Genomic DNA, 27,498 nt, shown 5'->3' on the forward strand with positions numbered 1-27,498 from the left:
TTTAAAATCCCACATTTTGAAGGACATCAATTCAATTTTTTTTTTAACCAAATCCATCAACTAATTTCTCTCCAAACAAAAGAAAACTTGCCTTTAAGTTATTTAACAATGGAACAAAATGATCAAGAGTCCTTAAAGTGCTCCCAAAAATTGGTGTTTCAAGTACTCACTGGTCCCCAAGATAGCTGCAAGCACAGCTCCAATGTTTCCCTGGAATGTTACATGCTCAATGCGGTTTTTTTTTAAATGACCACCAGTTTAATTTTTCTAATTGTCTTTTTAAAAAAAATACTGCACTGCAATGATCATACCTGGATGCTCTGCTACTTGACCTTGAGGCATCAGAACTGCGTGTCCGTTTCTTGCATCTCCATTTGCGCTGATTCCTTTTATTGTAGTTTTGAGCAGTTTTATAATCATTGATAATTGATTGAATTTGATTCTCAAAATAAGCAGACTGTCTCAGAATCATGCTGTAGATCTATTTGTTAGGAGAAACAAATTGTTTTCTTAAAAAGTTATGAATCATAGCCCAGCAAATAATGGAATCATTCTTTCAAGATTAAGAGTCAGTTTTTTTCTTTCTCAGACTCTCTTGAAGGTACCAGTTCATAACAAATAAAGTTTCCATAATTATGGGCCTCAGTTTAAACCATTCAAAAATAGTGGAGAGGAAACTTTCAAAGGGAAGATTCAGTATCAGTTGTTGCTGTAGCAGCGCAATCACACAGCAATGCTCCATGTATCAGTTGCTGCATGCATACATGTTTTCTCCATGATAAAGTTAGTTTCATCTCCATGCACCAATTTCCTCCCTCAGCCCAAATATATGCTTGCAGGAATTATATGCAACAACCCATTAAACTCAAGTAAATGGCAAAAATAATCAAAAGTGAGTTAATCGCATCTGAGGAAGTTCAAAAGTGCAGGAAAATAAGGTCAGGGAATGGGCTAAAAGGAAACCCAAACAAACACTTATTAAGTCAAGTTAACCAACCAGGAGCTACCTTCAAAAAAAATCTACATCAGTGATGCACTTCAACCCCTTTATTTAAAGTAATGAGAACATGGTGCAAGGATTGATGAGAGAAGAGGATCAATGGGAGGAGCTTAAGGAAGGAGGAGAAATGGTGAGTAGGTAAAGAGGAGAAATAATTGGGAGCAGGCAGAAGAGATGATAACTGGTAAAAGAAAACAAAAGGAATCAATTAGGAAGGCAGAAAGAAAGGGAAAATACCAGTTATGGCAGGATGGAAGCAAAAAGGAGCAATGAAAAAGATGTACCTTCACCTCATCCACATGCACTGTCAGGAGATTGACAAAGCATTCCTAAATGATGTAAATTTTACAGTACACTTAATTAATCACCTGTTACTTCAACGGTGCATCCATCCACTTGGCATTTATCACCAACAAATACAAGTGCATCACTAAGGTAATAATTTTCCTGTGTGGAGTGGAGTCAATATACCAAGGTGGCAAGTATTAACTTCATACTTGCAACATCCCACATTGGTTGAATCCTCACTGGGCCTTGAATGACATAATACTTTCACAGTGTAAAAGGGAGTGAGGTGGGATACCAGGCGAATGTGCAAAAAGACTCTGCCTAGAAAACAGATTTTAAAAATCCTGGATGCACAAGACTGGTTGGGCAAAAAGGTAAAAGCCCATAACATTCAAGACAATGGCAAATTGGATCCAAAATTAATGCAGTGATAAGAGATTGATGGGCATGTTTCAACAGGGGAAAAAAAATGTTTCTCATGGAGTTCCACAGAATTCAGTGAAAACCACATAATTGTTTGTCATTGTACTGTATGTTGAACATTTTAAGACAAATGTAGAAAAGTGGGCAGATAATACAACAATTGAAAAAATTCCAACTAGATGTGGTTGAGGATTAAAAAGGACAACTACAAGAGTATAATCAATTGTCTAGAAGAGAAAAAAAGCAAACAAAATTTAATTCAGAGAAGCACAATGCATGTGGAGAGGTACAATAAGACAACAGAACATGCAATAACTGGAAGGGAACAGAGAAATATAGAAGGACTCAACATCCTTAAAAGATAGACAGACCAGTCAATAGACAGGTTAAAAAAGTAACAGTATATTCTTTATTATTAGCCTAGATATATAGAATTCCAGGGAGGTAGCACTAAAACTGCACACAACACTCAATTTGACCAGAATTTGAGCACTTTTTACAATTATTGTTACATTACAAGAAAATATGACCACATTAGAGATGATGCTGAGGAGATTTACCAGGATGTTATCACGATAGAAAACTTACAGCCACAAGGACAGATTGGACAGGCTGGGTATAAAGTATATGAATTACCCAAGAGTAAAAGCTAAGGTTAGATTGATTATGGAATAGATTTATATGGCCTGGCACAACATTGTGGGCCAAAGCGGCAGCATCTTGTTGTACCATTCTTACAATTATGTTTTTATAAACTGTTGGCATTTCCCTGTAAGATTAACTTTTTAATCCATTAACACAAATGGTAATGAGTAGGTAGTGCCTTTTACAACTCTACTGGATCATGATCCTTAGTAACTTCAGAAATGCATGCAAGATACACAAAAGTAAAAGTTGAAAATCTTCACAGTCAAAAATCAATGCTCAGTTTACCTTGGACTTTTTGTTTGGGGAATATGCTTTAGCATTGCTAAAGATCAATCGCACATCTTTGCAAAGATCTATTGGACTTTCGTAATTTTCCATTTCTAATTCTTCTTTTATAGTCCCCAAGTCCATTGGAGTGTGTATAATATCCCTGTAATCCTAAATATGAAGCAGATAATCAAACTTTAATAGCTTAACACCAGAAAAGTTCACAATTTCTCCTTCCTTATTTTTCTATCCTTTAAAGCATCAAAAGGTTTGTAATGCAAAAACGTTAATTCATCTCGTGCATTTTGGACATGCCTTGTCAGATAAAAGTCTCACCACATCTCCATTTACTGTATTTTGTAACTTCGTCCTCCATCTAAAAAAAGGTACTTTGCAATAGCAGTCACAAAATACTTTGGTTTTAGTTCCCAAAAACATTACAATCACATTTTCATGTGACCATCAGCAGCAGGAAAAAAACAAGCAAATTTCCAGCCATAAACAATGCCTCTGAAGGATGTTCTACTAATGTAATCTCTTGCCTGCTAACCAACTAACATGTTCAATCAATATTTATGCATCTATTATCTTGTCTACAGATAATATTTGTTGTAAGAATAAAGGGTGTGAAGTCAATCAGAACATGAAGATCCAAAGACCATACTTTAACAATCATATTCAGCTGAACATGCAATGGGCAACTGGAAAAACACTTCCTATTTCAGTGGTATTATCAAGCACACAAATTTGGTGAACAAAGGCTGCTGGCATGTGGAATTTAACACTAACTAATGTAAAGTGATACATATTGGGAAGTTAAATGAGAGTTGTGTGGCGGCTCACCACAAAGCAGGCTTGTAAGCCACGTGGCGGGGCATCTGGTCAAAATGGTGCCGTCGGGGGTTTCCCTTCCTTCCAGCTCGGGGCTCAGAAACCTGCGCTTGGGGACCACATGACGCCTGGATGATGTCAGTGCCCTCCAGCACGGTTCTCAGCCAAGTCTGGGCTGGGAGTATAAGAGCAGCCCACCAGCCTGCAATAAACTAGTCTGCTCACTGAGCTCAACCCGTCTGGTTGCGTGTGTTATTGCAGGAGCAGTGTAGCCGCCGCTACAGTTGAACATATATGGTGCTTGGCAGGGCCCTGGGGAGTGTTATTCAACAGAGAAACCTTGCGAGTACATAGTTCCCAAAGTGATGATACAGGTAGTTGGGTTGATGATGAATTCATACAGCACACTGCCTTCACTGGACAGGGAATAGAGTACAAAAATTGGGACTTCAAGTTACAATTGTACCAAGTGTTGGTTAGATTACACTTGGAGTAATGTGTGCAGTTCTGTCACCACATGACAGGAAAGACTTAATTAAGCTGGAGATGACAAAAGTAGATTTTCTTTTTATATAGTGGTGGGTACCTGGAATGCAAAACTAGGGTTAGAGGTCAAGACTGATACATTAGGGTCATTTAAAAGACTTTGACAAAGGCACATGGATGTAAGACCATACTTTAACAATTATGCTCAGCTGAACATGCAATGGGCAACTGGAAAAACACTTCCTAAAATTGGAGGTTATTGATTGCATGCGAATGAAGGATTAAATTGCTTATGGAGTATGCTTATATTGCTCAGCATGGCACTGTGGGCTGAAGAGCTTGCTCTGTGCTGTTCTATGTTATAATTTACTGAAATTGACAAATCTGTTAATTCAAAACTACTGTGAAAAATATCGACAGAATGAATCCCTGAATAAGTTATATCTTAATTTTCTTCAAGTTAAAGCTGGCTTGCCCTATAAATTTATACTAATTTAAAAAGCAGCTAATGTGACAATGAAGCAATCTAAACAAAATCTGAGCTTTAGTCACGGAAAACCACTCCAATCATAAACTGATCATTTTGTTGCACCAGGATCACATGCTCCCTTTACATAACTGTAAAAGAAAAACTGAATTGGGACATTTATCAAGTTTACTATGATGCAGCAATAAAAGCCAGAAATTAGCATGAATTAACCTACTGGATATTCTGCAAGATCCACAGGCTGCCTGAATGGTTCAGAGTCTTCATACTGAAACAGGCCCTCCACCAACTCTTTGCACTTGGCTTTCCATGCATTGGTATCACAGACCATGTTCCTACTCAATTCATGCCTAAGGTGATACTTAAAAGAACAAAGTACATCTAAAGTAATCAATGCATCATGGAAAAAGAAACAAATTTGTGCAGTAACAAGACATATCAGCAATTTTTACATCTTGTTAAAAAGAAACCCTACCATGCTTGACTGTTTTAGATTTATGAACTCCAAAGGTATTTTCTGAAGCACTTACTACAATTAACTCCAAGACTATAAATGTTTTAAAATGAAAATGTTTTCTTGAACTAAAAATAACATCAATAAAAACCATATTGTAAATCTGCAATGTTTAAATACTTAAGCATCACTGGCTAGGGGAGTGATGAACTCAGTAGCATTGTAGAATGCAATTCAGACTCAATCAAAATGCTGTAATCTGTTGATGGAAATGAACCATACAATGATGTTAAATCTACTTTAATTGTTGCAATAGATGATTTTTTTTTAGGACAATTCAGTCCTTTGGTTGTCATCATTAAGGATACTTATTCTATAGATATTTAATGTATGGAACTTAAATTCTGCAGCTGGATTATCAGTCAATGGTTTAGATCTCGAGACACCATTCCAGTAACTAAACCACTGTGGAATAGCAATCTCTTTATAAATCTTTCAATATTCAGAAATATGGACTCCATTTAGTGCTGTTAAATAACTTTAAATGTACCTTAACTTGTTTTATCAAACCAAAGTAAAAAGTAGAATAGTCTACTACAGCACAGTGAAAATTAGAAAATTTCATGTAGGAAGACATCCCAAAAAAATTTTTTTTTTCCCAGTATGCAAGGTAGAAACTTTCAGCTCCAAAATCAACCAAGTTAATAATCATGCTTTATTTCTGTAGTTAAATCAGTATGGGCAGCACAATTAGTACATTGCTATTACAGCTCCAGCAACTTTGATTCAAATCCAGCACTGTCTGTAAGGGAGTTTGTACATTCTCCCCGTGTCTGTGTGGCTTTCCTCCAGGTGCTCTGGTCTCCTCCCACCCTTCAAAAATGAATGGGGATTGTAGGTTGATTGGTGTATTTGAGGAGAACAGACTCATGGGCCAGAAGGGACTGTTAAAGTAATGTATGCCTAATTTTTTTTTTAACTCTACATTACTCACTCTCAAAATAGATGTTCCTGCAGCATTGGTTGCATCATCTCCCTAAAATCAGATGACATTTGTGCTTCAGAAGTTTCTTCCCAAGTTTCCTTTTAATTTAGTATATATTGTAAAATTCTTTAACAGGATAAACCAAAATCAGTTAACTATATCATAATTTAAGACGTTTATTTTGTACCTCATCCTCTTCTTGGGAGTCCGATGAGCAATTTTCCATGGTATTCCAAATCTCAAAAATATCACAACAGTCCTTATTCCTGTAATAAAAAATTGAGGTGAGCACAACAGCTTGAAAATAGTAAATGCAAAACGATTACTGGCATATTTTCCAGTGAAATAATCTTTGCCCTTAGCACTCATCCACATTGCATTTTAATAATAAGCAAATACCCAAGGAATGTTGCTTTTTCGTCATATCCTCCATAAAGCTCATCCACATCCTTCTGCCATAATCTAGCCATTCTCAACAGTAGCCATTCAGCACCCCTGGGGGCTGCAGCACATTTAAGGGAGGGCCTCAGATTGAAACCAATTTTTTTTTAAAATTAGGTCAGGGGAAGAGAAGTACAGGAGAAACCGACTAAACAACTACTTCACAGGGAAGGGGGTCCATAAAATTGAGCAGAATCCTAAGGGGGGCAGAGCCAAAAAAAGTCCAGAATGACTGCTCCAGACAAATAAACCCATTTGCCCATAACCCTTGCACTCACTCATATACAGTGATCCTGCAAACCCTCAATTTAATATTCTCATTTCACATTTCAAACCCCTGCATAGATTAATTTGCTCATTTTTAGTACATCTCTTGCATAGCAATGCTGTTCTAATAATAGTCTTGCATGCATTCCAATATTCAGTTCCCTACTTTTTTAAAAATTATTTGTTTTGCCAAATTTGCAAATCATTGGTAAGCAGAGATTCAATGGATCATCCATGATTTTCTTAAGGTAGTGGTATTGAACAACTACATTTGTTCAACTGAAAGTTCAACTGATGGCCCTGTACCACCTCCTTGATGGTACTAGGCCAAAGATACTGATTGCTGGATGGAAAGGGTCTTCTACAATTCTTTTGGCCCAATTTAGAAGAAAGGGAGACTCCAGTGATCTTCTTAGACATTTTGATGATCCTCTGTTTCAACTTCCAGTCAGATGTTTTACAGCTATTCCATAAAATGATGTAACCAGCACTCTCCATGGTGCTCCTGCATAACGTTGTTAAGATGGGGGCCAGTAGCCTTGCACTCCTCAGCAGTGCCTTCCTGACTAATGAGGTGTGTGGGTCCAGGTTTAGTTGACCTTTCGATGCACACCAAGGAACTTTATGCTCTCCACTATTTCCACGACAGAACCATTGATGTGTAATGGGAGTGTAGTCAGCCTTTGTCCTCCAAGTCCACAATCATCTCCTTTGTCCGTTCACGTTGAGATTCAGGTTGTTCTTGCACTATTTTATGAGCCTCTTCTCTGTTAGCAGATTCATCATTTGTGCTGATAAGGCCAACTGCTGTTGTATCATCGCAAACAATGATTCTATTTGAACTGAATCTGGCAGTGCAGTTGTGAATCCAGCAGCAGGTGGAGCACATTGAACTGGATTGGGTTCAATATCACTGAAAAGTGTGATTTAGAGCGTTCTATAACCACTCAAAGAACTCATGATCGTAACAGTATTGCTGAAGACAACTGAGCGATTATGAGCCAAACAGGAAATACTGTGGTGATTTTTCACATTGTAAATATATTGGCTCATATTGGTTAGGGAGCACAGCAAGTTGTCAGTTCCACAGCAAGGATGTTGTCTTCTCATATTTCTCATTGTTTCCAACACTCAAAAATATTTCTTATTCTGTATTTCGCATCTGGTAGGCCTTCCTGACAAAAGGACTGGCATTGCAATGGAAGAGTCTGACATGTTCCCTGTAATTAATAACTTTTTGAGGGATATGATTGTTTGACTGGATGTAGTACAGCTCTCCCATTTGATTCACCAGTCTCCATGAACAATAGGGACTGGGAGGAACTTCATCTGAATTCAGTGTCTAAGTTGATACATGAAGGCCCATCCAGTTTTCTGATTTACTATTGCAGTAATGGTAAAACATTATAACTGTACAGTTATAACATTTCAGAGGGCAATTAAAATGACCCACATTTCCCTCAGACTGGGGTTATTTTCTATTTACTTTAAAAGCTGCGCGCTTAACCCTACCCTTCAAATTGACAGTGTCAACTGTTGAAGGATAAAGTATCTTGGATTATTTCACTGCATTAAAGAATCCAGAGAAATACAAGCTGTGGTTACTTTGATACAGATCTGGCCCTTCCAATGACCTGAATAAATACTGCATTAACATTCAAGAAATACAACTATTCTGTTCAAGTGTTCAAGTCATGTTACAACAAAAATGAAATTTGTCTGATGGCCATTCATGAAGACTACTGTCCATTTAACAATTGCTGGAAAGTGATTACCATAAATATTCGTGTATAATGCGTTTCGTGTGTAATGCGACCCCCCCCATTTTTTTTTTTTTTTTCGGGGAAAATTTTACCCCTATGTATAATACAACCCCACTCCTCACCCACCCGAGTTGCGCTGCCATCTATCCGCTTGCTTGCCCGCACAGCCGCCCGAGTCGCGCTGCCGACTACCGCCCGAGTCGCGCTGCCGACTACCGCCCGAGTCGCGCTGCCGACTACCGCCCGAGTCGCGCTGCCGACTACCGCCCGAGTCGCGCTGCCGACTACCGCCCGAGTCGCGCTGCCGACTACCGCCCGAGTCGCGCTGCCGACTACCGCCCGAGTCGCGCTGCCGACTACCGCCCGAGTCGCGCTGCCGACTACCGCCCGAGTCGCGCTGCCGACTACCGCCCGAGTCGCGCTGCCGACTACCGCCCGAGTCGCGCTGCCGACTACCGCCCGAGTCGCGCTGCCGACTACCGCCCGAGTCGCGCTGCCGACTACCGCCCGAGTCGCGCTGCCGACTACCGCCCGAGTCGCGCTGCCGACTACCGCCCGAGTCGCGCTGCCGACTACCGCCCGGCCGCCCGAGTCGCGCTGCCGACTACCGCCCGTTCGCCCAAGTCGCGCTGCCGACTACCGCTCGCCCGCCCACCTATGGGAAAAAAAATTTTAAATTTTACTCTCGTGTATAATGTGTCCCCCCCCCCCCCCCCTATTTTTGAGGGGGAAAAGGGGGCAAAAATTTTCACATTATGCATGAATATTTACAGTCTATTCAGCAGACAGAAAATAGCTGGAGGAACTCAGCAGGTCAAAGTATCCATGAATTTTGTGTTTGATTATATTAAGCACATCTAACACTCTCAAAAATTTCTTCAAAATAAATTTAACTGATAAGTGGAAGGGAACTGATTACATAAATGTAATTGAAATTGTCTGTATTTCTCTTGTAAACTCAGAAGACGTTCTTTGATATTTATTGAGGACAATGTCCTTAAGTTCAGAAAAGGCCATTTATACGTATGTATTCTTGGGAAGAGCTGTCAATCATTCATCAGGGATCATCTTCCCAAATGTGTGCAAGAACAGTCATTTAAAAATCCAATCACTGAATGACCCATGCAAAGCAGAATTGACACTTGTGCTATGAAAGAGTTCCTCTTATGAGGCAGAAGACAGAAGAAAGATAGCCCTAATGCAACAGGCCTGGGTATTAATGGCCTATGAAAAGGACAACTACAGGCAAACTGAAATCACAGATTACAGAATATAGGAAGTTCCTCTCCTGGAATAATAAGTGAATGCTTCAATTTAACTGACAATTTTGCTATATTAATAATTAGCAAATTATTAATAATTTCCAAGTACAATTTAACTCTTACTCTATTGTTTATATAGTTTTATAAAAAGCAGTTTACTTACTCAATGAATTGAAGGAGAAGGTCAGTGATTCTTCTGGCTGATTTAACAATAGGGCTGTCTGGTTCATTGAAAGTTTGTGCATTATGCTCGACATACCTCACCTCCCACACAAGGGCACTAATCCTCCTGAAAAATGTTCAACCCAGAAATAATAACTTCAAAATCTTCATAATTCCTCAACGCAATGACTTTGCATCATACAGAATAAGGTCAGGCAATAGTATATTTTTCAACAAAGAAGTACCAAATGTTGCCACATTGAGCACCGCCAGTGGGCTGATCTCGCCTCCAACCGTGCATCTTGGCGCCTCACAGTTCGGCGGGCAGCAACCTCCTTTGAAGAAGACCACAGAGCCCACCTCACTGACAAAAGACCAAAAACCCAACACCCAACCCCAACCCACCAATTTTCCCCTGCAACCATGTCTGCCTGACCCGCATCGGACTTGTCAGCCACCAACGAGCCTGCAGCTGACGTGGACATTTACCCCTCCATAAACCTTCATCCGCGAAGCCAAGCCAAAGAAGAGTACCAAAATAGAGGCATAGCCATCTATGAATGATTTCCATAAACAGTTACAGCCAAGATTTTAAACAGATAGAAATAATTAATATCGATTATTGTACAACAAACATCAAATGCTTTTAAAATATTCACTACAACATTAAATGTAAGCATCCCTGTTCCCTTTACCTAGATGGCACACATTGAAGTTTAAAGTTACGTGCACTCATAACCATTTCATATACAGTAAACGTTCATTTAAAATGGTCAACATCACCGTTAGAAAGAATTCAGCCCTTCAAACCTGCTCCACCATTCAATATGATCACGGTTGATCAAAGACTTCTAAGCCCTACTCTCCACAGCCACATCTAACTCTTTTTTTTAAAACACATCCAATAAACTACCATCAACACCTTCCTGTGTATGGAGTTTCACGTTCACAACCCTCTGAATGAAAAAGTTCCCCTCATTTCAGTCCTCAATGGCTTACCCTACATTCTTGGACTGTGACCCTTGTTCTGGACGTCCCCCAACATGGGGAACATTTCTTATGCTGCTGACAAGAAATCTTCACTCTAAAAGACTTAAGATATCAATCAAGCCCAGGATTCCAATTAAAGTCTTTCAGCCTGCTGTTTCATTACTGCGTGTATGCAAAAGTAATTTTCATCTTCTATTGCTCCACTTCTCCTAAAACATTAAAACATTTATATATTTTCCCAAATATTATTTAGCTTGCCTTTACTTCATAACAATTAACATCAACTATTTTTAGAGCATAGTAGTGCAGTAGATCCACTGCAGATGACTAATACCATTCAGAACTAACACCAAACCTGGCTGCAGGCTGTAATAGCAAAGTGTGTAGTTGATATCACTGCTAATGGCTCAAAACACCTGTTCTCTGATGTTGGAGCAGAAGCTACTAAGGGAAGTGAAATAAGACTACACACTGCAAGTCGCTTGCACTTCCAAAAGCCCGCGCTGCGCCTTATAAGGGTAGCCCGTAAGTCCCGCCCGCTTGCGGGCTGTGGCGTCACAACGCAGCCCATTTGAGCACAGCAGAAGATGCACCCGGCGGCGCCATGGCCATAACAGTGCGGATCCGGTTCACCTACATCTTGATGTGCACCCGCCATAATAAGTTTTATGCTATTCATGGGTCTTGTAATAGTATTTGTATCATTAGGTTTGATAATATTATTTACTTCATAATGTTGTCTTAAATATGACTGAAACTGTTACAAATGTCTGCTTTAAGTTTGAATGTGAGAAATAATGTCAAGATATTATTTATAGATATTGAAAAATAGAACAATTCCATAGATGTGAGCTTATTTTTGAAATTCAATCCATAGAATAAATTTGAACGTCAATTTAACAGAGCCATATCCTTGAGCTTTAACCTTCAAAAATATTCTTTAAAAAAATCCCGGTTTATTGACAGTGATAGTCTCATATTTCTTGCTTTGGGAAATTTACATACCTGTAAAACCTATTGACCAATCTCATTCTGATAGTGCTAAGGTCAGTGAGGTAAGAAACCACCATACAGTATGCAGGATATGCACGAAGATCCACAGGTGCATTAAAAGGAGCTGCTATATCTGTAAAATATAATACTTCCCAGTAAGATCATGTCATAGTGAATGACTAAAAATGAACAATCTCCCAATAAATGATATAGTATTTTGTGTCAAAGACATTAATGCATTTGTGTTTTGGACAAATGAACCCACCAAGTGTCAGAACATCATCAATGCCCCTGATAATACGTTCACATTCTTCATCTCTTGATTTTTCACCCCACTCTCCCTCTTGAGGTTTGTACAGGAGAGCTTCTAACTCTTCCACAGTCACAGAAACACCCGCACTTGGGTCATCAGGATACTGGGCTATAAATTGAACAGGGACATACAGAGTACATAAATAACTTGTGCAACAACAAAAGTGCAGATTAATTATAAATTCAAAACAGAAATAGAAAACTTTGGAATCACTCAGCAGGTCAAGCAGCATCAGATGGACAGTGTCAATGACCCAATATCAGACTTGGAAAAATTAAGAAAACAAGCGCATTCTAGGTTGCAAGGAGGTGGAAGATGAGACGAGAGGGAATATTAGCGATAGCCTACAGGACTAGAATTGTTACAGTAACTCTTACGTTAAAACTCGACAGTTGGGAACAGTAAAGACAAACGAAACAGATAGAGCCACAACTGAAAATTATTCCCTCTGCTTCTTAGGCCACTGCATCAGGGCAGTTGCAGGAGATGCAGCATTTGCTCTTTGACCTCTCTTCACCATCAAGGGACTGATCAGTCCTTCCAAGTTGGAACTGACGAGCATTTCTTCCAACTCGGTGTAATGCATTCAGTGCTAACATTGTCTCCTCTACATGGGAGGAAACAAAGGCAGATGAGTGCAGAACACCTATCGAGTTCACAACAGAGACCCAAAGCTACCAGTCGCCTGTCATTTTTATTTCTGACCCAGCCCCACGCTTATCTCTTGGTCTTCGGCTTTGTAAATTGTTCCAATAATGCGCTGTATGTGCCTATGGTCTTACATCTGGGCACACTGCAGCTTTTGGGATTTGATATTAAACTATTTCAAGTTACCTTTTATCAAGTCCTTTGTGATGCTGTTTTATCTGCTAAGTGCTTCCAACATTTTGTTTTTGACTTAAATTAATCACGAGCAATCATAAAATGGTAAGAACATTAAAATGTGATGTAGGACAGTAATCACAACTAACAAAATGAAGAGTAAAATTTACCACACCTCTCACCAAAATTAATGCACACCTAGCAGACCCCAAAACATCAGTATAGATTGGACACATCAATGATCCGAATAACATATTCATATAAAACAAAGCAAATTATCATCCCTTTCATAAATATTTTACACTGGACCCCAAGAATGATGTTCACATCCTCAAACAGAAATGTCACTGTTCTATATTTGAGATTAAATTACTAACAAGCTGCTTCATAGAAGAAATTTACAGAAGTTAAATAATGGACCGTGTTGTTCGGTCATGAAAAGTAATGCACAAATCAAGTGTAAGTGAAATGTTTAAAAATGATTTTGCTGGAAATTCAAAATAAAAAAAAAACAGAAAATGTTGGAAACGCTTAGCAGATGTGGAAAGAGAAATGTTAAAAGTTTCAATTCCTGAGCATTTTAATCAGAACGGTGAGAGAATTTTCTGTTCCGAGGAAGAGTCCTTCACCTGAAACATTAACAGTTTCCCTTTTCACAGATGCTGCTTGACCTGTTCACAGCATTTTCTGTTTTGATTACTTACAATTCAACTTGTTTTTAGAACACTAATAAACAGCTCTTATTCCATGTCACACAGGCAATTTTATTAACGAAAAGCAAGGTCATTCTTCTTACAAAGACTACAATTAGTATCCCATAAAATAACATCACCTAAAATGGATTAACATAAACCTGCATTGGAATTCATAATTAGCAACTTTAACACAGCATTCTAACTAATTACCATTTTCAGAAATGGGTTCCATATCCCAAGGACTGAGTCTCTCAATTTCGTTATTCTCCCAGCTTTAGAGACAAAACCAAAAAAATGTTACTGATCAGAAATTCTGACCTCTTTAAAAGCTTTCAAACATTCCTTTTAAAATGCAAGGTATACCCAGAAGTCCCTCTCCAAAAAATTAATATGATACCAATTAAATGCTACATTGCCTCAAGTTCCATTTTCAGATTGAAAAATAGATTCTTTAGAACAGGAAGGAGACCTGTAAGTACCCTCCTCAACATTTATGCATCAATCAAAATAAACTGATAATTTAATCTACTGTGGGTTATTGCCTATGGAGAAAAAAAACAAAAACCTCCAAATTTAGATTTTGCAAAAGATGCTGAAAGCCAGAAAGAACAGAAAATGCAAGAAATACTCAGGTCAGGCACCATCTGTGGAAAGAGATCCTGAGTTAACAGAAAGAAAAACAAATTGGTTGTTAGAGACAAAGGAATGAACACAACTAACAGAAATATTATGGTATGAGGACAGTTTGTAGAAATCATCAGATGCAATACACTAGATGTTAGAGAAACTCAGGTCACATGGCATCCATAGAAAGTAAAAGGCAATAAATGTTTTGGGCCTTAGCCCTTCTTCAGGAGTGCCAAAAATCAAGTATATATCAAAATATAAAGGTGGGAGAGCAGAGGGGAATCAACACAGGTAAAAGAGGTAATAGGTGGATACAGGTGAGAGGGTAGAAGAGAAAGAAACTGAAAAGTGAAAGGGGAAAGAGGATAGAGGGGGACAAAGGGATGAGGGAACGAGAGAGTGGGGGAGGGGTTTAACAGAAATTGGAATTCGATACTGATGCCATCTCGTTGGACATTACCAAGAACAAGATGTTGCTCTCCAATTTGTAGGTGGCCTCAACTTGTCTGTCCATGGCCTTGTGCACTTCCAGGTCAATGTGACAATAGAATGTGAAATTCAAGTGATGGACACTGGGAGGTTCATGCTGTTGCAGCAAATAGAGCAGAGGTGCTCAAAGAATCAATTGCCCAGTCTGCATCCAGTCTCCCCAATGTAGAGGAGTCTGCATTAGGAACAATGGATCCAGTAAATAACCCCCACAGATTCACCAGTAAAGTGTTATTTCACTTGGAAGGACTATTTAGGAACCCAAACAATGGTGAGGCAAGCAGTAAATACAAGTGCAAATCTAGCACTTCTTGAGGTCACAGGGGTAGGTTCCAATGGGGTGACTGTTAGTAATGGATGAGGGAGTGATCCATACAGATAGCCAAGAGGGGAGGGGAAAATGTAACAAGGTGGAATCCCATTGTTGGTGGTGGAAATTGTGTAGTATAGATTGGATACAGAGGCAAGGATGAGGGAAACCCTTCCCTTGTTGCACCTGCTGGGATGGAGGGTGGAAAGGGGTCAGGACAGTTGTGTTGAAAATAGAATGTGAGTGAGGGCTGAGTTATGGTGGTAGAGAGGAAGACATGTTTCTGAAGGATATCTCCGATGTCCTAAAATAGATTACCTCATCCTGGGAACACATGTAGTAGAGGTGGAGTAATTGAGAGAAAGAAATAGAATCCTACAGGAGATAGGGTAGGAAGAGATATAGTCAAGGTAACCATGGGAGATAATGAGTTTAAAAAAAGTTAACTCATCATGACTGAAATCCTGGCCAGGTTTTACTCCTGCAAAGGGTTCCAATCTATCCTTCTCCCATCCTGTCTGCAACCTGAGATTAACTTGTTTTTTTTTCCATTTCCTTGTTTCAATGAAGAGTCCTGAAACTTTAACTTTTCCTTCAACAGATGCTGCTAGATCTGCTGTGTGTTTACCACATTCTTATCATTACAAATGTATTCTGTTTATCATGGAACATTTTGAAAGAAGATTCATTCAATGTTGGCAGAATAGCAAGTCACACAGGACAATATTTGTATAACACCTTCAAAAAGTTATCCATACATCTTAGAGAGCAGAGAAATAAAGGAAGACGTAAAGTTCAAGTTTATTGACACTTGTACTGAGATGCAGTGATCAAGTTTGCTTTGCAAGCTGTCCTGCTCGGCATCCCATACATACAGTAAAGCAAGCAAGGCACTGTACAGAAGTGCAGAGTTACAGAATATTTGGAGAATGCCAAAAACAGAGATCCATATAACCTAGGGGATTACTGCAGAAAAAATGGAAAATAGAACTAAATCACATTTAATTTAGTATTAAAAATAACTTAATCAAAATGGATAATCTCCTGCCAATTCAACCAGATTATATGCTATTCCACAGAAGTCTCAAAATATTCATCACCCAAATGTAAAAGGTTTTCAAAAAACCCTAGAGCAGGGATTGCCAACCTAGGACAGATACACCAAAAGTGGAGCCTTGTATTATTTGAAGTGGCGCAGTGCACCCTAGTGATAATAATAAAGCCTAGTCATGCAAAAAGTATTAACTAAAAACCGATTTGTAGAAAAAAATCTATAACAGGAATTCAAGTAGCTTAGAGTTAGAAATGGGATTTACTGAGAAAAAATCTAAAACTTTGCAATTATTTTTGAGTGATTTTATTATTTCGTGCACCTCTTTTGGAAACTGTTTCACCTTGAACTTTATTTTTAAAATTGAAAACAGATTAATGAGTCAAAGGAGAAAAGTATATGACTTTTGTTCTGCATTTTCCATAACTGTTCAATACACGTTGATTGATCCTAGGGCGTCAGGTGTCTGCACCAGCAGTGCATCACATGTTTTTGCCAGTCAGTTTATAATTGACATTCGTGTGCCACGGAAGTTCTGCTTTGTTCATCCCTTGTGAACATTTGCAGTTTTGTACTTTTCAAAAAATTAAGCCTTGTTTTTACATTCAGTTCCCCAACACAGTCCAAAAGAAAATGACCAAAAGAAAAGCAGAATTTTCATGAGCTCAATGAGCAGTGAGAAAAAAAATCAAAAGAAGCCAAAATATATTTGTTAAAAGAACTTGTGAAAGTTTGGCGATGACAGAAGGATCCTACAAAATTGCTTTAGCATTGGCCAAAAACCAGCAGTCTTTCTCTGATGGAGAAGAAATTGTTAAGCTCGTCTCCAGTTTCAAGCCCTCCTATGCTGGGGAAAGGACTATTAATATTCACCTTATCTATGCTCCTCAATATTTTATATACCTCTATCACTTATACCTCTGCTTCCTATGTTCCAAAGAATAAAGTACCAGTCAATCAAGTCTCTCATGGTAACTCAAGCTCACACTCCCAGCAACATTCTTGATAATCTTATTTGCACACTTCCAGCTGAAAAGCATCCTTCATATAGCACGACAACCATAAATTCTCATGGCACAGGATCCCAAAATAATTTCAGGGCTAGAAAATGTCATTTCTGGAAATCAATAATAACTCCTCTGAATGAAATAACATGGGAGTTGTTAAGAGAAGGTTTGGACCAATTCTGTGTCTAATTCAGAGATCAAAGGGAAATAAAGCAACACATTCATTGCCAGAATCAACTATACAAATGGCCCAGCTCAAGAACTTCACACTTATTCGGCAGTTGAATAGCATGAAGTTAATAATATTTAAGGAGTGTAGAGTTGGTGTATGGCAGCAAAAAGTTGAGCACTCTGTAGAAGTGATCAATTTTAACAGAAGAGAAATTATTATCTTCCCAGATTATACTGGTCTACTTTGCCAGGATTTGAATGAGCCAAAACAAACACCAGAATGGTTAGCAGAGGTGGGCAGAAGTGAACAAAAAAAAGAGGGCTTAGCTGGAATGGGAAATTGCTTTGCAACTAACTATCAAATACAGAAGTATAAAACTTTTAGGTGATTCCACATTATTTAAGCAATTCAAATGCACAAAGGAACTACTCCTTAAACCTAAACTTTATGAACAAATTCATCACTACAACTTTAACATAACTGTTGTTCTGAACTCCAAAAGGATAGGATTATAATTTTGAATTTTGCAAAGCTTTTTAATCAGATTAATTTTTCAAAATCATATTCCTTTAGTACAAGTTTAAAAAAATTTAAGCTGTACACTTAACTGGAACACACTCTCGTTCAGGTGTGGTTTCTTACAACTTACCAAACAGTATAACACTGGAAATGACTATCTGGATAAGCAGGCTGGAAAGGCTCCTGACTCAATACTGTCCCAAACCACCAAACATCATCTATTATAGATCGGAATTTGTTATCTGAGACAAAGAAAAGTAATGAATCACTACCCTTTAAAAAGACATCTGCATTCGAAACAGCTGAAAAGAAGACTAAGAACAGTACACATTTTCAATCAAGTTGAGGATTCATTTATTGCAAAGGTTTCCTTAAAATAGATAACAGAACTGAAAAAAGTCTTCAGTTCATTTTCTAAAAACATGCTGCAAAGTCAAACTTAAGGACAAGGCAAGGGTTGGGGGGGGGGGGGAGGATTAGACTTAAGTATGATTATTTAGTAGATTAAATTTTAAATTAAAATTAGAGAAAGGAATGAATAAAACTTGAAAAAGGATGGAGATACACAACCAGGCAGCAAGCATTAGAAAAGAAACAAAGAATTAATGTTAAAGCATATTATATTAACAAGCAAGACTTACTAGCTTTCCAATTCCTGTTTCTGGCTTCATCATAAAACTGACGTAAAACAAGAAAATCAATCACATCTGGCATGTCATGATACCTAGAATATAAACATTTAAATCTCTCATTTCCAATATTTAAATTTATTTAAACATTGATAGACAATGTTGCACATGAAGTAGCACAGTTAATGATTTGGAAGAATTGACTAGGTTTCAAACGCACCATGAAAACAAAGTGGAGAACACTTCTTGCTGTATCTGACAAAGGAGAAGCTAAGTGCAATGACAGATATAAACTTCAAAAAATACTTCACATTCTATATTAAAAGATATTGCTTCAAATAGAATCCTTCCTTAAAAATAATTGTCACCCAACCAAACTGCAAGAGATGAACACTTGGAGGTCAAAGAGTGTACAGGAAAATGGAGTAAAATAAGTGAAAGCTTAAATCAAATACCAAGTTTTGGGGTTTTTTTTTTTAAAACCACACAAAAAAAATTGCAGGAATAAAGAAAATTCAAATGTGAGATTGGAAAGATATTTGGAAGGACAAGAGCATGCATGAGAAAGATCACCTGCAGGTAACAAAGAAACCCCAAAGAGGAACAACCAGAGGAATGTATTGTAATAAAAATATAATTGTAGAAAGCTGAAACTATTCTGAATAAATATTTTATATATAAAATATGAATGATGAATTAAACACGAAAATGAAAAAATATTGGTGGAATTTATCACACTGGGAAGCAAATTAATTACCACACAAATTAAGTTTAACCCAAGGACATCCAGAAATGAAATAGCAGAACCTCTGATCATCAATTCACTCAACTTTGTAAGACCTGAAGACAGAGAAGCTGCAGAGACAGACTCATCGTGAGTGGGCAGAGAGTGGGCAAATTACACCCAAATATTGCAAACTTCTCAATTTCTACAAAGTTTCTTTTAGCTCGAGCATTCCTAATTTCAAGATTGCATTTTAAAAACAGATTTATGCACAATATTGCTAAACTAAGCCAATTAATTAAGAGCATTAAATATACATAATAGAGCATTAGAAAATTAAATGGAACATACTTCACTGAAAATGCCTTATCCATAATTTTGCCTGTGTCGTGATCTATGAATGCAAGCTTGAGGCAGCATAGGGTAGGAGGGCCAACTTCATATTTTAGTCCAACGATTTTTAAAAATTCTTGATCCTGTTTAGAATGGAAATAAGGTCATAAAAATACCAGTCTCCTCAGATTCTAAAAAGGTACACAGCAAAACATTCAAGACATGCCAGCACCATTCAATACACAAACTAAAAATTTGTTTTAGTTAACAGTTTTAACACATTTACACAGACAATCCTGACATGAAAAGTTTCTTAAGTCAACTTTTCAGTCTTTAAAACTTATTTGTAGACTAGGAATACATTGCACATCACTACAAATGTCTTTTTCCAATGTTAAGGAAACAGATCAAGGACAAACCTGACTCTATTGTGATTATATTTTTATTTGTTGGAGAAGGGCTGTGATAGTTGATGGCAGTATGGAGGGGTGAAAAGTCATAACATTTCTCACTACATTACTTATCATCAAGATCATGTTATAAATGTGAAATGAACTTCGCCTCATAGTACAGAACATCTGAGCTCCACCCAGAACTCAGCAGCGTGTCCAGTGCTGGAGTGGGAGACCAGATCGCGGACGACTAATCAACCCACTTGACAAGTCTCACCAGCAATTCACTTTGGGATCACTGTTAAGTATGTACATTCTGGGCCAAAGTTTATTTCCCAGGACTTAGACTCTGAAATGACGGAGCTGGAGGGCGAATGATAATAAATGTGAACAAAACTAGAATGATCAGATTGCCTTGTTCATTATGGTCAAAAAAGGGAATTATGGAAGCCTCAAAAGAATGAACATTTCAGAGATATCAGATCCAGTTCAGGTCAACTACATTTCAACTATTTCTCTTTTCAAAGTTGGTGCCTGTCCTGGTAATGATTTCCAGTTATTCTGATTTTATTTCAGATTCCCAGCATTTTAAATTGTGGTTTTTTTTAACAATAGAAGTAGAAAGAGCTCATGGAATGGCATGATTAGAGGACTGGCCAGAAATAGAGGAAGCTTAAAATTAATGAGAGATTTAGGATGGAAAGCAGCACATCGAAATCTAAGGGGTTGATATAAATAGTTAAAATTATCAATAAGCAAATTTTTCTTACTGGGAATGGAGGAGAAGAAATCTCTTTTAGACAGTACAAGGATTTTGAAGTAAATTTTAAAGGGCGGGGATGGGATGAGAAACAAATGTACAATTTAGAGATGAATAACACCATCACAATGTGATGTCCTCCATGGTAAGGAGGTCTATTATATGATACTGCTCACTTCACAATGGGCAACAATAAAAAATATGCTTTTAGTATCTCAGCCCCTTTAGTTGTGAAAATTAACAAAAGATATGAAAATATTAAAAAAGCAATCCTTGGAACACCACCAGTTAGATTAGTCACAGACTCGTGGAGCTAACATTTCAGAATTCATAAATCCATTGTTCAGTTATTACCCTAAGTTCCATCTTGCGCCATGGCTGCTTGAGTTTACTAATGGTGTATATTTTAGCCTTTTTAACAGCTTCAACATAAGCTTCATGACCTTGCCGAAAGTAGACAACCTGTTGAAACAAATCCATCCAATAATGCTTGAAATATCAAAAAATATCAAACTCAGGTAATTTAATTTTAGAAACATTGCATTTTAGAAAGACACACCAATTTTCCTGAAAACAATAACATTCTTTAATAGAATCTTAATTTAAGTAAAACTATAATATCCTTTAAGGATGAGCTTGTACATTTGAATTTCAAATAAAGTTTGAAACTAATAGGATGCATATTATGAATGATAACCTGGTTACAGGCATACATAATTAAATGAAATTCTGAAGAATGAGAAAAATCAGTTGTGATAGTCAATACTTAGGAATGTGAAAGGCTGAAACATTAACTACTGAGTTTCAATATTTGCTTTGAAGCCCAAAACTGTAAATGTGGTGGGGGAGAATAATTGATAAACTAATTAATCTTGGAGTGGATCTGAATCCATCGTGTTCATCCACATTAAAAGTTACAGAAATGATGGCACTAATTAGTTTAAACTTGCTAGTTGGAAAGATAATGCATGACTTGCACATTGACTGAGATTTTGTCTGCAGGACCTTGCCGTTGCCAACTACAGTCACCTCATATACCCATGTACTTAACAAAATGTTTAAATTTTTTAAATTTAAAATTTAGACAGGACATGATAACAGACCCTTTCAGCCCACGAACCCATGCCGCCCAAATACACCCAATTGATGTTCCACCCCAGCACATTTCTGAACAGTGGGAGGAAACCCACGCAGACACAGGGAGAATGTATAAACCACAGAGAGGACAGGATTCGAACCCCGATCCCAGTTGTTGGCACTGTAACACCATTGCACTAACGGTGCCGCCCTAAGTATAAAGGAATCTTGCAATTATGCCAATTAGAAAGATTGATGGAATGTGTGCCTTCACAGAGAGGGGTATAGAGTATAATAGAAGGGAGGTTTAATGCAAAATTAGAACATTTAACCTGGAGTACCGCATACAGCTCTGATATACATTTAAAGGACATATTTGCATTACGATATGTAGACAATGTAAAGTTCGGATGATTCCTGGGATGAAGGAGGGGTTGACGCAAGAAAGGTTAAGCACAGAAGAATGAGAAGAGATCTCAACAACAAAATTAGGGTGGATACTGATGTTATCCTCTGATTTTTTGCAGACAAGAGATCAGTCATATTAAAAAAAAAGTCATTTTTGACTGAGATGGGGAAATTTTCTCTCAGTAGGTCATGACTTGAATTTTCTTCTCCAGTAATCCGTGGAGATGATCACTGAATATGCTTACGGTCATAGAATCAGTTATACAACACAAAAACAAGTCCTTTATCTCATCTCATCTCATGATGGCCATTGCCTGAACTGTCCACCAGTGTGGGGAATTTCTGTACTTCTACCACTTTGTCTTTTGACAGGTTGGATTACGACCAGGTATGGTCCGACCTAGGAGGGGAGGCAGGCCCCTCCAGCCCGGGTAAGAAACCTGCATAGGAGAAGGCCACTCCGATATAAAACCTACGATCCAAGGACCTCGCTGCCACGTCCCAGCTTGCTTGGCCACGGCACACGAGCCATGGGTGTAAAGGGTGGGGCCAGTACTGCGCACACTGCACTCCACCTAAAAGCTCCTTTGCGCAGGCCCGAGGACAGGTCCACGTCGTCCCCCTCCACGTCCTCCCCCTCAAAAGATGCTCACAAACTCAAGCTAGCATGCTGGAACATCAGAACCATGCTAGACAAGGCTGACAGCCACCGACCTGAACGTCGGTCTGCCCTCATCGCACATGCCATCCTCAACATTCATTGGAGGGACTTCATCACCAACATCAAAGTACTCAAGATGGCAGGGGCCGACAGCATCGAATCCACACTGCTGAAGATCCAACTGCGCTGGGTAGGTCACGTCTCCAGAATGGAGGACCATCACCTTCCCAAGATTGTGTTATATGACGAGCTCTCCACTGGCCACCGAGACAGAAGTGCACCAAAGAAGAGGTACAAGGACTGCCTAAAGAAATCTCTTGGTGCCTGTCACATTGAGCACCGCCAGTGGGCTGATATCGCCTCAATCCGTGCATCACAGTTCGGCGGGCAGCAACCTCCTTTGAAGAAGACCGCAGAGCCCACCTCACTGACAAAAGACAAAGGAGGAAAAACCCAACACCCAACCCCAACCAACCAATTTTCCCTTGCAACGGCTGCAACCGTGTCTGCCTGTCCCGCATTGGACTCGTCAGCCACAAACGAGCCTGCAGCTGATGTGGACATTACCCCTCCATAAATCTTCGTCCGCGAAGCCAAGCCAAATAGACACTCTCCAGGGATTTAAGTGGAGATAAGGAAGGGGCAAGTGGGGTTCTGAAATTCATTAGAGGATAGAAAGGGCAGGAACCTTGACCTCATTTAAATGCAAACATTCCCATTCAAAACCATGGGGATTTACCAACAAAACCTAAGCAATTGTAGAAAAATGACTCAAAATTGCAGCCAGCTGAATTTCAAAAGTTATATATTTAATGAGGGTTTTTGAATTATTTGAAGCAGCAACAACAAGGCGTAAACAAAATATGCTTGCAATTCATAAATAGCTGCAATAAAATATCACGTAGTGGAATCATAAGTGAGATCAGAATCTGTGGGGTCAGATGACAAGCAACAAAAAAAATGCAAGCCGGCTGCAAATCATCAAGAGAGCAAGGAATGAAATGATTTAACTCAGACTGACGAGAAGAGATACTACACAATAATTGATGCTGGTCCCAATGCATAAATGAATTAAATTCTGGATTACTAATCCAGTAATTGTAATGGTTTGGGCAACCAACACAAAAAAAATAATTTGAAGCCAAATATGCATTGAAGAATTTGAATGCCGAATGAAGAAAATCTGGAATAAATCAGTGGTATCAACAAATGTAACAAATACAGTAAGATACAAATAACAATAAATTAAGGTGCTGGTGCCAGTTTAAAATAAAAACATAGCTCTATCATGAGAAGACAAATTAAATTTCAGAATACAGCAAGTGCAAAGCTTCGTACTTCAGATGTCTACCTAAATAATTTTCCATGCATTTCTGAAAATCATCTTTCGTCTTTCATCATATCTTGATAGGTACAGGTAGTGATCTTGTGTCATCAAAAGAAATATTGAGTTTTGTTTCTAACTGTATGTTTTCATCCTTACCTCATCACCCATTTGTGGAACATAAGGTGACCTCCGTGGCACAGTGTCAGTTATCCACTTCGGTGGATGCCATTCCTCTAAAATTGAGCTATCACCAGTTGGGAGAAGATTTGGTTTCTGCATTGCAAGGAGAAACTTCAATCATATTATTGGAAATGTTTAACTGGCCAACTAAACCATCTGTTCTAAAACTTCAATTGTCAAGGCAATAAAAAATGTGACTTTACATAATCAATGTATGGAGCATCAGAAAGATAGATCCAATTTAAACCCTGACTCCGTCACCAAGTTTTTGGTTTCTTCCATATATTGCAGTAAGAACTTTTTTTTAAAAACACAAACATACAAAGACACAAATTAGGAGCAGAGGTAGGCCACTTGGGTACTGCGCCTCTGGCAGTCACTGAAGCAAAGCTGGAGTGGCCTCTCTAGGGCACAAGGCAGAGCAGTTGATATGGAGATCAGTCTGTTGCACATGCAGTGGGAATACCCCTCTCCATGCTAATGACAGATACAAAGGGACATTGAAAGTTGATACAGTATGGTGCCAGCAGCATCGCAGGAGTTGCCCTGCCGGTGCTGGGTACAGTAGTCAGCTGCTTTTGACTCCAAATATCCCCCACCTCCGGTTTACTCCCAAAGCCTTTCACATGAATGGGTATAGCCACAAGGCAACGGAGGTTTGAAATCAGAGTTTTCCTTCTCCTGGATGAGTTACCATCCATGATTAATGAGCCCCATCTGCCTGGAGCAACTGGTTTCAAGACCCCAGTGGCCCTTCTTTGCCTTCTCCTATGAGTGAGAACAGCTCTAGCGGGTATAAGATTTATGCTACACGTGAAGGAGTTGGACTTTTATCAGAGGTTGTTTGAGATGCATACCATGAAAAGCATTTGTGTAACGGTGGGAGCTCCTCCCCACCATCACCCTTTGGCTATGAGTTGTAGTGGGTTGTATAAAAAGGGGCGATGAGTCAGTATACATGAAGGAGATAGAAAATGTGGGCTGAATGGTGCACCAACAATGTTGCACTCACTGTCACCAAAATAAAGGAGCTGATTGTTGACTTCAAGAAGAGAAAAACCAGAGGTGCACATTCCAGTGATCATTGAGGGATCAGAGGTGGAGAGGGTAAGCAAATGCCAGTTTTTGGGGTCACTATCTCAGAGGATCTTTCCTGGATCCAACACACTAATGGTATCATGAAGAAACCACGTCAGCACTTCGACTTCCTCAGGTTTGTAAAGATTTGTTATGACACTGGAAGCTCTGGCAAATTTCTACAGATGTGTGGTGGAAAGCTTTCTGACCATCTGCTTCACTGTCTGATATGAGGACACCAAAACCTCTGAGCATAAAGCCCTGCAAAAGGTTGTGGACACAGTCCAGGACATCACAGGCAAAACCCTACCCATCAAGAATATCTACCATCAGAGAGCACCAACAATCAAAAGGATCATACTACCCAGCACACGCTCTGTTCTCTCTGCTAACATCAGGAAAGAAGTATAGGTGCCACAAGATTCTCAACACCAGGTTCAGGAACAGCTGCTACCCCTCCACCATCAGACTCCTCAACAACAAACAATCAGGGACTTATTTAAGGTCTATTATTTTTGCACTTTATTGATTTTTTTTTCTCTGTGTAATGCAGTTTGTTTACATTTCTTTATTTGTCTACATGTCTATATTGGATTAGCTTTATTCACACTGCCAATAAGTGATAATTCTGCCTTGTCCATAAGAAAAAAGAATCTCCGAGTTATATACGACGTCAAGTAAGTACTCTGACAATAAATCTGAAATCTATTTGATCGCAATGAACAGCATACCTGTTGTACCAGTTTCTGCTTCATCTTGGTAAACACTGCTAATTAGGAATTTGGAAAGAGCATTATTTCATTAAACCACTGGGGACAATTTTTTGAACTCACTCGGAGGTTACTGTTACCTTTCGTGGTCTTCCTTTGGGTTTCTTTAGTTTTTTATTCCATAGTTCTTTTGCTTTATCATCTTGTTCATCTTCAGAGCTGCTTAGTATGCGTGGAGCTCGCCGTCTGCTTGGCCTTTTGGGTGGTTGAAGATTATTTCCTGCATTTGTTGTCCAGTCTGAATAATCACTTGTAGAATCACTAAACACAAAAGCAAATTCATGTTTTTTTGTGGAATTATGGAAATTGAACAATTTTTTTTTAAATTACATTTTTGTTTCTTTTTGCTGAAGTGCAACGTAATGCAATATAATTACCCAACAACATTTAAAAATAAAAATCACTATATGGTAGGTTTGTTTAGTTTTACTTGTGTCTTCCAATTCTTCAAGATAGAGAACCCAAATGTACAGTTTTTGAATAAAGACTATAGAAAGTTTAGCCTAATATTACACATTTTACTTCAGAAAAGCTCAAGATTTGCACCATACTACCAGTTTGGTTTACTCGAGTCAGAATCACTTGTTTTTGTTATTGGATCATTTAGATTCTGAAGGACGATTAGTAAGCAATATTTTTGTGTGGAAGATACAAATTTGAAGAATATACCAACCAAAATTCACTGAAAAGCAATGGCTACAATCAAACTTAGATGAGAAACGGAAGAGCGTTGCATTTAGCAAATACAATTTATATATTGACAAATAAAGTAAGTGGGGCTAATGGCAACTAAATACAGTTTTCAGGACTGTAAATTAAAATGTTTAAAGAAAAAAATCTACTCACAGCCAACATCTCGAGGCAAATATAGTACTAGGTTGCAGAATATTGTATTTGGTTGCATAGCTTGCATAATGCAATGTATAAAGGTTTATACTGTTTTTCCATAAGACAATGATTTAGTCTGATCTAAAAGGTGGCCAACTTGGTTACCCTTGCAAGTTTCTTGTATAAAAGCCCAAAAAGAGATACAGAGATGGTTTCTGGATTGATATACGATCTTTAGACCAAGCTCAAGCTTGTAGGTCAATATTGGCAAATATTTCTCTGTAAAATCCCATATTCATACATTTAAAGTCTCTAATTTTTCTCATTTAATAAGACCTCTATCCAAAACAAAATATTTTCCAATCATCCTTGTTAAATATAATTCATCTGTACTGATCAAGTAATAGCTGTTGAAAGACAAAAAGATCAATATCTTGGGTTGAACACTTCATTTGATAAAGGGTCTCTGACCCAAAGCATTGACTGGTTTCTCTTAACTGGCTGAGACCTTTCAGCATCATTTTAGTTTCACACTGCAGCATCTGCAATATTTTTCTATTCATCTGTGTTAATTTGCTTG

General features: G+C 38.4%; 1 protein-coding gene across 1 annotated transcript in view; it reads right to left on the minus strand.

The window, feature by feature from the left end:
• LOC138738529 (bromodomain and WD repeat-containing protein 1-like) overlaps positions 1–27,498 on the minus strand; it is a 104,983-nt gene that overhangs the window by 18,604 nt on the left and 58,881 nt on the right. Inside the window, 14 exon segments of the mRNA XM_069888924.1 lie at positions 312–481; positions 2,645–2,797; positions 4,648–4,791; positions 6,057–6,135; positions 9,766–9,891; positions 11,760–11,880; positions 12,013–12,168; positions 13,788–13,849; positions 17,883–17,994; positions 18,394–18,476; positions 19,457–19,581; positions 20,945–21,052; positions 24,220–24,336; positions 26,171–26,351. Of these exon segments, the coding sequence (XP_069745025.1) occupies positions 312–481; positions 2,645–2,797; positions 4,648–4,791; positions 6,057–6,135; positions 9,766–9,891; positions 11,760–11,880; positions 12,013–12,168; positions 13,788–13,849; positions 17,883–17,994; positions 18,394–18,476; positions 19,457–19,581; positions 20,945–21,052; positions 24,220–24,336; positions 26,171–26,351 (1,737 nt within the window).

The sequence above is a fragment of the Narcine bancroftii genome, chromosome 7 (assembly GCF_036971445.1).
Source record: "Narcine bancroftii isolate sNarBan1 chromosome 7, sNarBan1.hap1, whole genome shotgun sequence".
In the NCBI taxonomy this organism is placed as follows: domain Eukaryota; kingdom Metazoa; phylum Chordata; class Chondrichthyes; order Torpediniformes; family Narcinidae; genus Narcine; species Narcine bancroftii.